Source organism: Nesoenas mayeri, assembly GCF_963082525.1.
Source record: "Nesoenas mayeri genome assembly, chromosome: 3".
Lineage (NCBI taxonomy): Eukaryota > Metazoa > Chordata > Aves > Columbiformes > Columbidae > Nesoenas > Nesoenas mayeri.
In genome coordinates, this window is record NC_137544.1 from 79133962 (window position 1) to 79150092 (window position 16131).

A 16131-nucleotide genomic window follows, 5' to 3' on the forward strand; every position below is an offset into this window, starting at 1 on the left:
AAGTGTGGAAGGCTGAGATATTGTGAATTATTGTCTAAAAAGTGTGCTTGCTGAAATAATATGCTCAAGGCCTGCTTATTCTGAAGAAACAAGATGGAAAAGTGCTTGCTGTAAATGCTTAACTACAGTAAGATAAAGCGGAAAGTGCATGATCATTGTGAATTGCTAAAATTCAAAGAATGCTTGAAGCTTGTGTAAGCTCAAGCGAAGCTCCAGCTCTACCAGCCACCAACATCTGTGACCAGGCCTGCAGTGTGCTCAGGCAGTGCCCGCCACCAGCTGCCCTAAAATGCCCAGGTCATGCCTTGCGAGAGTGGCCGTCCACCACGGGTGGCGGACCTGAGACCTGAGTGCTGCCAGCACTACTGGGACCCAGACTCTGATACTGGCACCTGAACCCTTGATACCAGCACAACTTGAGACCTGCGAATGGCCGGCGCTACCGGGGCCTGAACCCTGAGAGCTGCCCAATGGAAGACGGTGTTTGGATCCCTGGCGGTGACTATCTCTTGCTTATCTCTTACTTATCTTCCCCCATGCTTGCCTAACTTTCCTCCTGATTTTCCTCCCCCATCACTCTGTTGCTGTATCTTGACTGTTCAGTGGCATCTGACCTCATTTGTGTCTTAATCTCACTCTTGGGATCATTTCGAAACCTTCCCGAGCCCAAAATCAGACCTGGACCCCACAGCATCTCCAGTCTTTGTGAATCTTTCTAACTCAAGGCTAACTCAGTTTTCCTCTGTATATTTCCTCCATGCAGTAATGAATAAGGTGGACCTTGCCTTAGAACTCGTTGAACTTTGTCAAACCACGGTTATCTTTGTTTAATCCCGTCGGTTCATTGAACGCTGTCAAATTATTATTTTACTGCAACAAAACACACGTCTGCTTTCCATTCCTCTGCGATAAGCCCCGCGGGAGCTCAGCCGCAGCTTCCGGGAAAGGGCCGCCCCCTTGGCCGCGGCTGCCAGCCCGTTCGGTCCCGGGCAGTGTCCGTGTCCGTGACCGTGTCCGTGTCCGTGCGCCGTGACGTTGGGGCGGCCGGAAGCCGGCGGGCGGGGCCAGGCCGGGCGCGGAGCGGCGGCAGCTGCGGGCGGCGGGGGGCGATGGCAGCGGAGGGCGGCCTCAGCCCGCGGCCGTGCGGGCGCTGCTAGCCACGGAGGTACGTTGTGCAGGTGAACAGGGAGCGTCTCGTCTCGTTAGAGGGGAACCGAAGGGTAAAAGTATCCGCATACTCCGGCTGCGCGGGGGAGAGGGGGCCCGGCAGAAGGAGGCGCTGGGTGCAGCCGGGGCGTCCTCGCAGCGCCTCAAGGCTGAAGTGGCCCCGGTGTCCTGGTGAAGCTGGTTCCGTGTCCTTCCAGCGCCTTGTAGTATTGGGTTTATAGCCGGGGGTGGGGGACCCCGTTGGTGTTTTGTACTTAAATTGCTTTAAATATCCGGAAAGTATCTCGCTTATTCTTTTTCTTGCAGGAGTTTTGTTTGCCTTGATGTAAAACCTAGCTCTGATTATAATAAAGTCTAACCAGAACTACCCTCATGAAAGACATTTTCTGCATGTCACAGTGGGACAGGCTAGTAGCTGCTTCTTGGCCTGTTTTCCTGTTTTTTTTTTTTATTGAAGAGGTTTTCAGCTGCTTTGCAGTGTGTGAGATAACAGGAAAGCATGTGTATATTTTCCAGTTCTAAATGTGTAATAAGAAAACCTTACCTGGTGGTGTTGCGGAGTTAAGATTTGGTGTAACACGCACTGACAGTGCTTCCTCTGACAGAATAAAGGAGCACCTTGCAGTTGTATGGCCATCTCCTCTTTTGTCAGGCCTGAATTGCAGCTTTTCCTCATTATTTCATGAGCTTTTCAACCTAATAACCAATCAAAACAACCCCCAACCCGACACTTTGCCATAGTTCCACCTGGTCTGCTTTATTTTCTCCTTTTAAAAATAAAAATAATGAAATTTGTTTGCCTTTACACATTCCTTTCGTAAATTGATGGTCTCTCATGAGAAGATCAAAGGGCCAACACAGTTATGCCATGCAGGCACCCTATATGCTCTGAATTGCATTCTAGACACTAGTCTTAAGTAAGAGAATTAATACCCTTCTGGCTCAAATCTCCCACAAGATAAGCCAGATGTTGCAATGTGCTACTCTTGTTGAATCATTGTAGAAGATTAACCCCAGGACCCTGTGGACCTTGGGGGTTTGGTTTGGTGTGGTTGTTTCGTTTTAATGTTGGTAGCAGTTGTCACACAGCAATGGTACTAGAACCCTCACCTTTGACTTTTTCTCTGTCTGCCTGTCATCACCACACAGTTTGCATGTTACCTTGTTTCTTCAGAATGTACGAGAAATAACTACTTATTAGTTTCACTTGGGACCTGAATATTGGTCATATCATTGGAAGATTTGCCAAAGACTTTACAATGTAGCTTGATATACTCACAAGCTGTTTTTTTAGTTCCTTATTAATGCTGTGTACTTAATGCAAGTTTTACAAACTTCTGTAGTTATGTGGGGAGTTCAGGGATTGCATGTGTTGGAGGAGGAAACATAAAACACTCTTTGCTTCCTTGCTGTTTGTTTGCCCAGTATCTCTGAACTTTATGTAAGGTAAAAGCGGAAAAATTTCAAAATCCCAGCAAATTTATTGGAAAGGAAAGAAGTTTGCATCATTTCTTTTGTGTTACTTTTTTCTTCCTAATTAAAAGTTTTGGGTTTTTTTTTTGAAGGGATCCCTCCTTTGGTGCTGCGTGACCTGTGAGTCCTTTAAATGTGCTCCAGCAGTGGTCACACAGAACTGAAGAACTTAAATAGAGAAGGGAAGATGATGTCCTTGGATGGACCGCAGAAGACAATCATGAACCCGGTAACTCCCCTCTCATGTCAACAACTTTTCTCTTGGGAAATGAGACTTTGCTGGTTTATGTCAATAGTTAGTACTCCTGCTGTGTTGCACAGTGAGGGACGTTACTGAGAACTCTTTGCATCGCTCAGGTATTCAAAGGAGAACATCACAGGTGACATTGGGAGCTGATGGTGTTTAGAAATTATGCTGTAAGCAAATGGATGCTTCATACACAGGATGTCCGAAACAGGAAGGAAATTCTGGCAGCCTTAGAGGCTAATACTTGTTCATACACAGCTTATGTGGATATCTGACATTTTTCCAGAATGTGCTGGATTCAAAGTGAAAGTATGATAGGCACTGTTTTCTCTCCAAATTTTCTGTAAACATGGGTGGTGCCTGGCAGCCCTCATGGTGGTTTTTTTTGGGTTTTTTTTTTTTTTTTTGTGGTACTTGTAACCACAGTCTGAACAATTAAACTTGATTTTTTTTTTGATAGCTGATATCTTACCTTACCTTAAATCCCGTATTGTAGGGAAGACTTGAGCAATTGCAGAGAGTGAATTTGACGGAATGTTGTTTGCCTAGCTCAGAGTCTGGAGACATTCTCTGAGGTCTAGTATTCTCATGATCTGGGACAGCAGCCTGACACTGGCATGTAGCTAAAGGGATGGGCCGGAGCTGTGATTTTCATTGTGTCTTTAAAACAGTAGTTTCTTTGAGCCTGCACAAAACAGTATTTTTTGACATTTCATGCTAGAACTCTTTTTAAAGTATTTAAGTCTGCAGAGTATCTATGTGGCGTGTTCAGCAGCACAGATCTGCACAGGACTTCCTTATCTATTGCAGTTTGCACTGACACACACCTGTGCCCTCAGTGAATCTGATTGTTTGGTCCCACTGTATGTTCACTGCTTGCGAAGTGGATAGAGTTAGGGATGACAGGGGAATAGCTTCAACCTTCTTCACAAGAACCCAGCTGGGAGAGTAAGGAAAGCTGTGTGGAGATTAACTAGAAGGCAGAAGGACTGAACTGCAAATGGAAAGGGAGCATGAAAGTTGGTAGATAGGGATTTTGGTGAGAGAGGAGGTGTGAAGTGGAGGGTTAGGAGTTGTTTAGGACAAATAATCTGTGTAAGAGAGTGAGTAAGAATTCAGCAAAATTGGGTCGCTGCGAGGGGACTGGTGAGTTTGATGGGTGACAAGACCAGGCTGGAGAATATAAAGGGGTAAATGAGGGCTTAGGGGTCAAGGGCCTAAAGTAGGAGTAAGAGTGAGTATTTGGGATTGGAATATGGAAGCGGAGTTGGGGGAATGATTGTGCTGATGACCTCAGGACAGCCTCCACGCAGGGCATGAGCAACCTGCTCTATCTGACCTTGCTTTGAGCAAGGCATTGACACCAGAGGCCTCTTCCAGCCTCAGCCCTTCTGTGATTCTGTCACCTGTGTGATACCACAAGATGAACTTAATAGGAATGGAGAAGGGCAGGCTATGAAGACTTTAGTTTTTCAGGGGATTGTTCTATAAGAAGCAAAACTTAAGAACTTTATTTACAGGTTTGAGTCTGAGACTTATTTCTTCACTACTGTACTGTTCTGCATCATCCAGAAAACCCTGCTTTCCTCTTTATGCCCTTTATTCCACCGATTCGGCAAGAAATGTTGTCATGCCCCCTCTGATGGGACAGCTGTCTGCTACCCAGCAAGCTGGATGAAAGCTATGTTATCACAGTCCTTTCCTCCATAAGACCATCATCTGTCCTCTTTATTTTGTGGAAACTGGCAAATATTAGAAAGAACTTAAACTTCATGACCTCTCAAACTCAGTTGACATTGACCAAGTGGCTTCAGAAGTAATTTTTGAGGTCTAGAAGAGAGCCAGGATACTGGTAGATTATGTGATGTTACAAGCATTATTCTTCATAATGATGAAAAATTAGTAGAAGAATGTCTTGAGACGTGAGGTAATTACAGGCACATTCTGGGATGACCAAATCTTATTAAGTCTGACATATTGCACCCAGGAAATGCTCTTTTATGGCCTTGAAGATTCTATGTTTGAGGTTCTGAAGAGTTGATGGGCAAACCTTCTTTTCTCTTAAATAAATGCATTTTTTTGATTGTAAAGAAGTCTGTTTGCCACAGCTTCTCTTCCAGGGATAAATAACTTTGAACCACTAGAGTAGTTAAGTCCTGACATCCCTGGCTCGTGTCTGTATGTTTCCCTGGTTCATCTTTGGAGACTGAACCAGTAATTCATTACTTTACTGCATTATTCAGAGCTACTGTCCCTCAGAAGCAGTGTGTTAAAACTAAAATAATCAATATATGTTTTTTCTTATTTATTAGTATTATTGTTATTTGAATAAAATTGAGCCTCTTGTGTACAGCTTGTATATTAAGGAACCAAGCTACTACCAGTAAGCAAAGGGATTTTGGCCTATTTATTGTTTCACTTTTAACGGTTATTCTCACATTTTGATTTGCCTCTACTGTACCTGCTCAAGACAATAAATACACATGAAACTTAAGCCAACTTGACCATTTGTGAGCTTATGCTTGAGAAGCAAATTCTCTAAGTCTGTTTTACCTGATGTAGAATATGACTGCAAATTATGTTTTGTGCAATGTGTGGGTAGCTGAGAAGGAGGTCTTCTCTGGAGACATTCAGAACCCGCCTGGACATGTTCCTGTGCAATCTCACTTAGGCGTTCCTGCTCCAGCAGGGGGATTGGACTAGATGATCTTTTGAGGTCCCTTCCAATCCCAAATATACTGTGATACTGTGAAAGTGGAGAGAGAGCAGAAAAGGATGTCTATATACTGGCACAAATGCTCAACGCTCTGGATTTTGAGAACTTTTGCTGTCATTCCCTCTTCTCTCCTCACAAATTCACAAGAATAGGTGTCGGTGAACATATCCCATTTTTATATCTTCCTGTTTTGCGTGATGATACACATATTTAAAAAATAAAAATCTCAACATGTCCTTTTGTGGTCCAGTATTCCATTCGAGAGCAGAGTTTCCAGTCTGTTCATTTTTTGTTGTAAAATTACTGGATCTCCTGTTTGCAGTTGATGTTTCATTTTAAAGAGGTTGTAAAATCTTATATGCTCTTCCATAGATCAGGGATTTTGGGGGAAAACATACAAAACACAACCTTGGCAGAAATTTTTGTCTGTTAACCAGATCAGGTATGATATTTGCTATTATTCACTTCATTTTTCAACCTAAAGCACAGGTGATGAGATGCAGACTTCTAGCTTTGCTTTCATATCGGTCTCCTGTGACTCCCACAGTTTTCCGTGAAGGTGCTGCCCTTCCTGCCCCGAAGTTCTGGGTGTACCAGCTGCTGTTTGCGGGGGGGGGGGGGGGGGGGGGCTTTGGTCAGAGAGCCATACTGGGGTGTTTGGGGCTTTTATTTTAACAGACATGTCCCCTCACATGACCCAACAAGTCCTACTGTGTTGCCGTTTCAATTTAGTGTAATGCACGTGTGTTACCTTCTCCAGCTATTAATGAGGAAGCAAAGATGGCCAGGCTTTGAGCTGGGCTCTGTACCGTAGGTACCGTGAAGCCCAAGACCCCTGGACAGGGCTATTTCAGTGCACCTTGCAGTTCTCAGCTCATTAGGACAGGGTATTTTGTTGTGTTTGTCATGTAGTTTTTACTAAGAAGACACTGTTCTCTGCCATAGTCACTTCCCATGAGTGTTTTCCAACATGGAGCAAGAACAAGCAAAAAGGCAGGTGCTGGAGTCTGAGCTCAGGAGGGTCCGTGAGGTGCCTTCTGCTACCACCAAAGGGCTGATAAAAGTCAGCCCTAGGCAATTTGAAGTGAATCTTCTTTATAGTTTATGAAAAGCGAGGCAATAAAATATTGCCATTCATCGTGTGAGAGCTAGGAATAGAGGCTGGAAATTTTAATTTTCTCTGAGAAACTTGTTTGTCATAGATGAAAATCTGTGGGGTTTTTCCTTCACATTGTGGTGGGTAGTGCTTTTCTACTGTTTTCTTTTAAATGAAATGCTAGTTGTGTTTCTTTTAGTGTGCTAGAGCATCACATAATTATTAGAATATTATTTTTAAAACTATTGTGGGATTTTTTGCCTCCTTCACAAAATGTTATTTGAAACGTGGTTTTGTGTTGTGTTTTTTTTTTCTTCCCCTCTTCTAGATCATTCCTTATGTTGGGACCATACTTGGTGGCCTTGTTCCTGGACAGCTGATTGTGATACATGGGACTGTTCCTGATGATGCAGACAGGTAGTGGCTGCAGTGTCACTTTTTGCAGTGTCACCACGTGAACAAGAATATGATGGATAAAACGTTTACAGGGATCCTACTTCTGATGGCACACAAAGGTTTGATCTAAATCCCTGTGGTGGCGTCAGTGTGAAAACAGGCTTAAGTGGCCAAGGAAAGCTTTATGATGAGAAGTGGAGGATGAACTGATTTTTTGCTTTCTGCTGATCCTCTCTTCTCTCTTTTTGCTTTGTCTGCTTTGGCATTTTTTTTTTCCCTGTCATAGAACGTGTTTGCTTCTCTAAAGAGGTTCTCTGAGACTAACAGAATTGACAACTGAATGTGTTGCATGAAGGAATTAACATAAACTGGGATAAGGAGGCATGAACCAGTGTGTGTGCCCACTATGGCCATTCTCTTCCCTGATTTTACCCAAGGTTCATTTGTTTATTCTACTGAAGATGATGGGAGGGAAGGTAGTGAACGCATTAAGTGAGGAGCTTACATGACATAATATGACAAATATTTTAATTCATTGCAATAAATCATGGGAGAACCTTTCACAAATGTGTAGGACTTGGACAAATATATGTTTGTTTGTTTTCCTTATCCAGCAACACTTATTATATCTGCCTGTTCTAAGGCTCTGCAAGTGTATTGAGCTTCTAGGTGATTTCTTGACAGACTGAGCTGAATGTGGTTTGTCTTATTTTTGTGATTAGGTTCCAGGTGGATTTACAGTGTGGCAGCAGTATAAAGCCTCGAGCTGATGTGGCGTTTCATTTCAACCCCCGCTTCAGAAGGTCTGGCTGCATTGTCTGCAACACACTGGAGAAGGAAAAATGGGGCTGGGAGGAGATCACTTACGAGATGCCCTTCCAAAAAGGGAAGTCATTTGAGATTATAATCATGATTTTAAAGGATAAATTCCAGGTGAGTCTGGGTCAATGCTTTCTCTACAGCCAGTTGTCCGGCCAGTAAAACAGAGGTATTTTGTATATGATATTTACAATAAATAGTTGTAAGCTTTGGTTTCTCTGTTACCTAGGTATAGTCTAAGTACAGAAAAGTTTAGAAGCTTTTCTTTAGGGAGGTGCTAAGTAAATCAGGCCTTTAATTTTGTATTGCTTCCTTCTAAATTGAATGGGTAGGCAAATAACTTGGCAGCTGTGGCTAATGGCTACTCCACCCTTCCTTCTCTTCTTATGTGCCAAGGGCTGACCTTAGCATAAGCCTGTTTTGTGACTAGCGTAGGACAGTCCTCTTGGAGATAAAATACAAGGTCTGTCTTGCTCTGCTAAACTGCTATAACAGATTCTATTAGATTGGTACCACACTGGTAAATGATCAGGTGATAGAAATAAAAGGTGTGAAATGCAGATTTTAGTGTAGTCACATCTCTCTCATAGTGATGGAGAGACTGAATCATGGAGCAGCTGAGCTTAGCTGCTCTGAAATTTCTAGGACGCTCGCTGCTTCTGTACCAAACCAGTGTAAAACAGAGATATATGCATTCAGTAAGATACCTGGCTGGTGTAATGTATATTTAATACAATTTTCCTGTTTTGTTTCCTGTCTCTTCAGGTGACTGTAAACAAGAAGCACTTGCTGCTCTACAACCACAGAATTAGCCTTGAAAGAATAGATACACTTGGAATATATGGCAAAGTGCAGATCAAAAGCATAGACTTTGTTTCTAATGTAAGTTATATAGACAGCTGACTTGTTTGATTCTTCTTTTCTGTCTTACTAAACTGCAGAGTAGGATTTATAGTGAAAAGGAAGTAAAGAAAAGCAGCTGCACAGTTTATTGTCAGTAACAAAACTTTTTTTCCTTGCATTTCAACATGTGAATCTCATGTGAGGATCTTTGTCTTCCCATTTTAGTCTTGAGGTTAGGGGCAAAAGGGTGACAAAGTTTGCAGCTTACAAAGTTAACAGGACAAAGAGTGTAAGAATTGACTGGATACCAGATCTAGGAATATTATACTTTTATTATTATACTTTTCAAATACTGCAGAAGCTCCAGAATGAACTGTCAGTATTCAGTGTTTATAAGTGCCAAGTTCAGCTACAGCTGTAACTTGTTGCCGGGCTTCCAAATGCCAAGTTCAGCCACAGCTGGAACTGCTTTTGCACATAATCCTGTTTTTCCTACTAAAATGACTGAATTCTTGAATGCAATAAAAAGTAGGAGTGTATGTTTATTTCTGGCGAGTGAGGTGTCCTTTCTCGAAGATGTTGTGGCTTGACTTGCTCTTGGACCAAACTGCAGCGAATTTAAAGTGCAGGAAGTACTGTGATTCCTCTCGGCTGCCAGCTCTGCTAGAGAAAGTAAACCAACAGGGAGGAGTTGAACGATGTGTTCTCCTCTGTGCAGAAGGAGGGGTGTTTCTTCTCTGGAAGGGCGAGACTTTTAGAGCAGAAACGGCAGGTGAGAAATTTGGGGGAGATACAGAAGGTGAATATCTTTTCCCTTTTCTCCTGCACTAAGGCAGCCTACCTAGTCCTGTGTGATGTTCTGGGTCTCTTCTGCCCCATCCTCACTACATTGTGGGCAAAGCTTGGATCTCTTGCTGCTAAACATCAGGTCTAACTCAGGTCAGCAGACTAATAACTGTGTTGATAGAAGGTGGAGGTTTGGGCCTGAATAAAATTGAGTCTGAACTTTAAATATATATCTACTCACTGATCATTGCAAAGCTTATATACAAACTTTTGTGGGCCTCATCACTTGGTCTTGGGCATGTTGCCAGAATAATGTTACTTCAAAGCTGTCTGAGTCCTGATCTTGGAGGGCTGACTCTGAGAAGAGCCTGGGGGCAAGCAGGTGCTGTAGGTTGGTTTCTGTCCCAAGCACAGAACAAAAGAATTGTTTTAGTCTATGGTTGCTGATGCTGTATCCTTTGGGGAAGAAAGGAATGGAGAAGGGCGATTTTTTCCTTTTTGTCTTTGCTTCTAATATACTCTTCTGAGGAGGAAGAGGGAGGCTTGTATTGAAATAAAGCAGCTGAAGATACAATCTGCCAGGGCTAGGCTGGAACTGTATCTCTGCATGGCCATACTGCTCATATGCCCCTCCCATGGCATATGAACAGGGATGCATAGGACTCTTAAGGACGCCTGCATGGACCTGCCCTGCTGGTATTCCTACCCCAGAGAGGAAAGCTCAGTGGGTACCCCCAGATGCTAAGGGGTTAAACAGTGCTCTGCCTGTTAAATGAAGATTCAAACTGTAGCGAGGTGGTCTTTAGAAATATATATTTGGCTTGTTCTTCTCCTTAGTTTATAGGGCTTTGGCTGTCTTTACCATAGCCCTAGATTTCCATGTTAACAGCTTAGCCTTCCAAGCAGCACAGGTTGTTAATACAGTTCTAAACCAACTTTATGTTAAAGTTCTATGACGTTAGCAGTGACATCCAAATGTCTCTCTTTCTGCAGTCTTTACAAGGCTCTCAGCCATCATCTCTAGGAGTAACAAAGATAAACACAGAAAATGTACGTATGTCTGTAAGAAGTTGAATGAATCTCCCATTTGTCTGATTAGATAGTTAATATTGTTTGTTTTCTCTTGTAGGGGGAAATGCCAGATGGTTCACAGTTTGTAAGTGTCTTGTGTACACTTGTGGTAAATGTGAAGAGTAGAAAAAATTAAAATAAAAACATCTCAGTTATTCATGAAAAAATATGCACAGAACAAAGGGAATTGAAAATCCTCTGGGAGCTGATCATCAGTGAGGTTTTGTAGAGAGTAATTGTGCTACTAGTAAAAGTGAAGCTATTTGTTAAAGTATATAGAAACCCGAAAAGATAAATGCAGCATACACAGCCATAAACAGAGAAATAAGAAGCGACGTACTTGAAGTTTTAAACGACCAAATTACATTAAGGACTTTTTTCAAATAAGCATATTTAGTTTTCTCTACCTTTGGAAGTACCTGCAAAACACAAGTATACTACAGTTATAGTATGCCAAATGGCCTTATATTAATGTGCATATCTCAGAACCTGTCTGGCTACATTTTCGTCTTGCGGACAGATCCACGCTCACCCTGTATACACATCAGGTGGCTGGATGCAAACATCCTACCTGAGGGTTGGGACTCACACCCAGCTGGCACAGCACACAGACACAGTGAGTGCTCATCTTCTTGCAAAAAGCTGTACAGGTGGACAGTATCCAGACTGGAGTAAGGACCACACTCAAACTGAAAAGGGGTTGGAAGCCAGGAATATATACAAATAGAATTTGTGGAGAAGGTGAAGTGGCAGCGAGTGCCATGATTTTAGTTGCCTTGTCCTTGACAGGCTGCCTTCCTCAGTCTTCTTTTGAAAACCAAATAACATGCAACATCGTCACTTGCAAGTTGTGGACTTCAGCAGAATATAAAGGAGAAGGACTTCTCCATTCACTCCTTTTCCCTGATCAGAATAACTTATAACACAACAACAACCAACCAACCACATAAACAAACCACCAACAAGAAAAACCCCAAACCAAATGCAGATAGAATACTCGCACTATCTGTCATTATGAACTGGTGCCAGGAGGACAGAATACTCCGTGACCTTACTTCTAGTACTTAAGCAACTGTGCGAGTACACACCCAGAATGAATCTTCTTCTTTAAAGCATAACTGAAGCTTTCAGAGAGGAGAGGTTGGGATGTCTGCCTCTGAATAATGATGTGATACAAATTTAAATTAGTGCAGGGAGTTTCATGCTTACTTTTTTTTTCCCCTCTTCTTCCCCTCCTTCCACCATTAGTGGTGGCAGAAGTAGTTGTAAATAGTGTTTATTTTGAGCCCAAGGTGGTAGTCTAAAGGAAAAGCCCAACACACTGCTAAGTTTATCTCACTATAGTATTAGTATCCCAGGACATGTTGGTGGGAATAACTTTAGCTATAAGTGCAGATTTGCAATTATAGGCCAGATTTCTTCCTGCTATAGTAAAGTTCAGCTTGCATATTGAAAAATGTAAGTCACAGTAAAAAAATTTACTGGTGGTGTTCTTCCAGGGAGTTCCTTATGTTGGGAAACTTGATACTGCACTTCGTCCAGGATGCACAGTTGCCGTTAAAGGAGAAGTGAATAACAACCCAAGGATGTAAGTGTTACTGATTTTTTTTTCTGCTATTTTAACTGAACTACTCTTGAGAATGAGTAGGCTTTTCCATTGCTTCAGTATGTTCTTACTCACTTGCAACTTTTCATCTGGAATCATCTGAAACTACACAGTAGTTTTCTCAGGAACCTGGCAGATGGCACTTTAGAGAGGACTTGTGAAAAGTGAAGGTAAAACCTGAGTGTCTTTTACCTACTAAATCTGCTTCATTCACAAGGTTGCATGTCTGTTCAGGGTTTCCATTGTGCAAGGTGTGTGAGCACACACATCACAGAGTCCCAGAATCACATCATACAATGGCAGCATTTATTCTAAAGAGATCCAAGAGTAAGGGCAGAAGTAGGTGGAAAATAGGTGCATTGGATGAGTTGCTGGTGTGCTCACATGCTGCATGTTGCAGTATTTCTTGGACAACCTCCTTGGGGACTGTAGAAGCAGGAAGGTCCTTAATTGTCAGCGACTGAGTGATGAAAGCTGGTATGGGAGTATGAGCTATAGTTTTAATAGCAAATTAGGAACAAAAAGTAGTAAAGAAGACATTTTCCCAACATGATTTAAAGATGGGGAAAAAAAAAAGTGGAGCGCAACGTGGTCAAAATGGAGCTGCGGAAATGTCTGTGCTTTGGCATGCCCTTTGCTTGAAGGGTGGGTTTGGCTCTGCAGAAACATGCCTAAAAACAAAGTAATTAGTGCAAATGAAGAGAAGCATGCTTCTTACGCTGTGTGTGTGCATCGCGCTCCTGCTTCTTCAGAGCACAGACCTTCCCTGCAGCTCAACAGCACTCAGAGCTTATATTAATACTGGAAACCAAGGCCTAGAAAACTCATCAACAAATTTGAATGGACTTTGAATTGGATGGGATAATTAATACTTGAATAGTAGCATTTGTTTTCCTTCTTTGGCTTGAAGAGCTTATTAGCACATTTCAAGTGCTGGATGGACTATTTACAAGTGTGAAGAGGGTCTTGGGTGTTGGTTAAAGCATTGCAGGTTGTCTCCTCATTGTGCTTTTAAACGTATAGATTTTTATAGAGTTTATAAGTAAGTTATTTAATGTCTTTCAGTTCACACAGTTGTAGATGTTCCTTTTTCTCAGCAAAAAAGAGGACATCACAGTTTGGAAGTGTGGCGGTTGCTGTATTTCATACTGGACTAGGCAATTCCAGGCTTCTCAAAGGAGGGAAATAACCTGACAGCTGGAGCGAATCCTGGGGGAGGAATATTTCTTCTTCAAATGCCACTAGGTTGAAGCATTCATCTGAATTTGGATAGCTCTTCCATCTGATAACTCTTCTCCAGAACTCCCCTTTAGGAGCCCTGTGTTGTGGACCTGTCTGTGTTCATTCAGCCTGGGCAGAACTGCGCTACCTGCACAGTGACGCTTCGTATGCGTGGTGTCCCCCCCGATCTTAAATGTACAGAGAGAATTCTCGAGCTTTTTATGGGCCTCTAACTGGTTTGTTGGCAGAAAGAGCAGAATGTCTTTAGGTAAAACAAAGCTTCCCCACTCTCCACTGCTCGAGTTAAGAGAAAGAGATGGTGGAGCAAGTAGCACCATAGGTTTCTGTGAGAATGCTGCTTCCTGGTGCTGTAGGGGAGCAGCACTTGGCCCGCTTGGCTCAGTAGCTCCCTGCTGAGACATGAGCAGAAAGCTGTGAGTGAGGAAGCAGATCTGGCAGGGTCATGTCCTACCTTTGTTGCCTCCAGCAAAGGTTTCTGCGTGAAGGAGACAGTTGCATGTTAACTGCCTGGTTGGTTCTTCAGGTCAGTCACAGCCCTGGCTCCAGAGCAGTTCTGAGTATAGGCCTAGGCTTGATAAATACCATGGACTCACGGACATAATTCTTATAAATGCTTGGTATACTTATCAATGCTTGGTAAACTTTTAAAAAATATCTTCCAGGTTTGCGATAAATCTGAAACCAAGTGACTCAAAGGACATTGCGTTACATCTGAACCCCCGAGTGAAAAATAAAATATTTGTAAGAAACTCATACCTTAATGACAGCTGGGGAGAAGAAGAAAAGGAAGTTGCTAATTTCCCTTTCAGTCCAGGCATGTATTTTGAGGTAAGATTAACTGAAACATAGCATCAAACTGGCAAATCTGCCTAAACAGTGCTTAAATGTCATGTCACTAATAAAGATTTAAGTAAAACTGCCATTCCTGCATTCTTGAGAATACTTAGGATTAAATGGGACCATAGGTAGCAGAGATTTGGGTTGACTTGGTTTTAATGACAGTTTTTAAGTAGCTGCCAGGATGCAGCCTGTGCTCAGAACGAATTTGAATTGAGTTGGACTTGATGATCCTAATGGGTCCATTTCAACTTGAGTTATTCTGTGATTCTATTAATTTTGTTGAAGTTTCACTTTGTAAAATATTTCTTTTGTATGAAGCCTTCTTTGTAACAGAAGCAGGGCTTGCCCAAGTCTAGGCTAGATCAGGTTGTTTTCCCTGTGTAACCTGAGCTCAAAACTTAGAACTGTTTCTCTTCTTCCTTTTCAGCTGATTATTTTCTGCGATGCCCACCAGTTCAAAGTTGCGGTTAATGGTGTTCACACTCTGGAGTACAAGCATCGCTTTAAACAACTGGAAAAAATTAATGTAGTGGAAGTCACAGGAGATGTCAAGTTGTTAGATGTGAGGAGCTGGTAGTTCTTTTCAGTCAGTACTAAAAGGATTAAAACTCTTTTAATGCCAGTGCCTCCTTGTCAAGTACAAACAGGTGCTGAGCCTGCCTTTATCAATCTAGGCTTCTGCGTCTGCCCTTCTGAGTTAGGCGTGTACCAGAACAGCTGACTGTGAGATTAAATCCTCCTCTAGTTTACAGTATCCTGGCAAGCTAACTAAGTTGTCTGCGCAGATAAATCTGTATTAATGCACCTAGCAATATGAAAACACTGCATCATACTGTGTCTAACAGTTGCACTCAGTATAAGTTAAACTACTCCTCAGCGTTCCTTGATAGCGTACATTCAATATTACAAAGCAGAATTAAGACTAAAATAGGATCTGAAGATATGGTCCTCCATCCTAAAAGGGACATCAGTAATTCATTTAAAATAGAATTATGAAATATACTCTTCTGCTTCTTAGTTTATATTTGCACCTGTAACCTTTTTACTGAGGCTGGATTAGGCAAACAGTTGAGCCATCAGTTCTAGCAAAAGGCAAGAAGGAATTAGATCTTACTTCTTAGCCTGCTGCTGCACTAGTACCTTCTCTGACACTCGTGGTTATGTCATCGCCTGATTTTAAGTAGCTTAAATCAAACATGCAGCAGCATTTCTAGGCTTTTAGTTTTCCGAAGTGAAACAAATGAAAATGATGTAGCTGCTTCTAATTGTGTGAACTTTTGAAAGGTTGATTTGAAATGGCACCCAAATGAGTTCAGATTGCTCAGGGACTGAAGTAGATGTTTGTGGTTTTCATTTTTTAAATATGTGTGAACTCCAGGCAGGGTTTCAGCAGAGAAGAGACTTGGATACTCATCAGTGAAAGAGAGAATGAGTCCTTTTCCAGTCTTGTGTTAAAATGCTACTATCTGAAACAAGCTGTTCCTATTTAATCAGTTTTCCATAAAGTGTCAGTCTTAATTTTTATACTCCTTTTAAAAATAAGTTGCTACTGGCTGTCAATACATGCCTGAGGGATTTTCCTATCTTAAGAGCTGCTAAGAGTGAAGCAATTTCAAGAATAAGATGTACCCTGAAAGACTGTTTAAGATAAATTACCAAATCTAATGTATAAAAAGCATAAATAAACACATTTGTGAACTCTGCTTTTTCCAAGTGTAGCTAGGTAGCTACGATCCCTTCTTGGTCTTGTTTAATTTATTATCTTACCAGTCTCTCTAAGGTGCCGCAGTGATCCTGGCTGGAGGTCCATTTCCACATTGAGGGGTTGG

At 42.1% G+C, this 16131-nt stretch overlaps 1 protein-coding gene across 3 annotated transcripts; it reads left to right on the top strand.

Annotated features, from left to right (window-relative positions):
• Positions 1-1057: 1057 nt before the first annotated feature.
• Positions 1058-16020, top strand: LGALS8 (galectin 8). 3 transcript variants are annotated; one of them, XM_080343051.1, is made up of 10 exons: positions 1058-1165; positions 2733-2869; positions 7028-7116; positions 7818-8028; positions 8680-8796; positions 10537-10593; positions 10673-10699; positions 12114-12202; positions 14125-14290; positions 14730-16020. In XM_080343051.1, the coding sequence occupies exons 2-10, from the start codon at positions 2774-2776 to the stop codon at positions 14877-14879; spliced, it is 1002 nt and encodes a 333-aa protein (XP_080199177.1). In that variant the 5' UTR covers positions 1058-1165; positions 2733-2773; the 3' UTR covers positions 14880-16020. The 3 variants fall into 3 exon arrangements, with proteins under 3 accessions (XP_080199177.1, XP_080199178.1, XP_080199179.1); XM_080343052.1 differs by lacking the exon at positions 10537-10593; XM_080343053.1 differs by lacking the exons at positions 10537-10593; positions 10673-10699.
• Positions 16021-16131: the final 111 nt, after the last annotated feature.

Coding starts and splice junctions, on each gene's coding strand:
- LGALS8 (XM_080343051.1), top strand. CDS start 2,774: ATGTGCTCCAGCAGTGGTCACACAGAACTGAAGAACTTAAATAGAGAA. Junction 2,870..7,027: donor AGAAGACAATCATGAACCCG/GTAACTCCCCTC, acceptor CCCCTCTTCTAG/ATCATTCCTTATGTTGGGAC. Junction 8,029..8,679: donor TTTTAAAGGATAAATTCCAG/GTGAGTCTGGGT, acceptor CTGTCTCTTCAG/GTGACTGTAAACAAGAAGCA.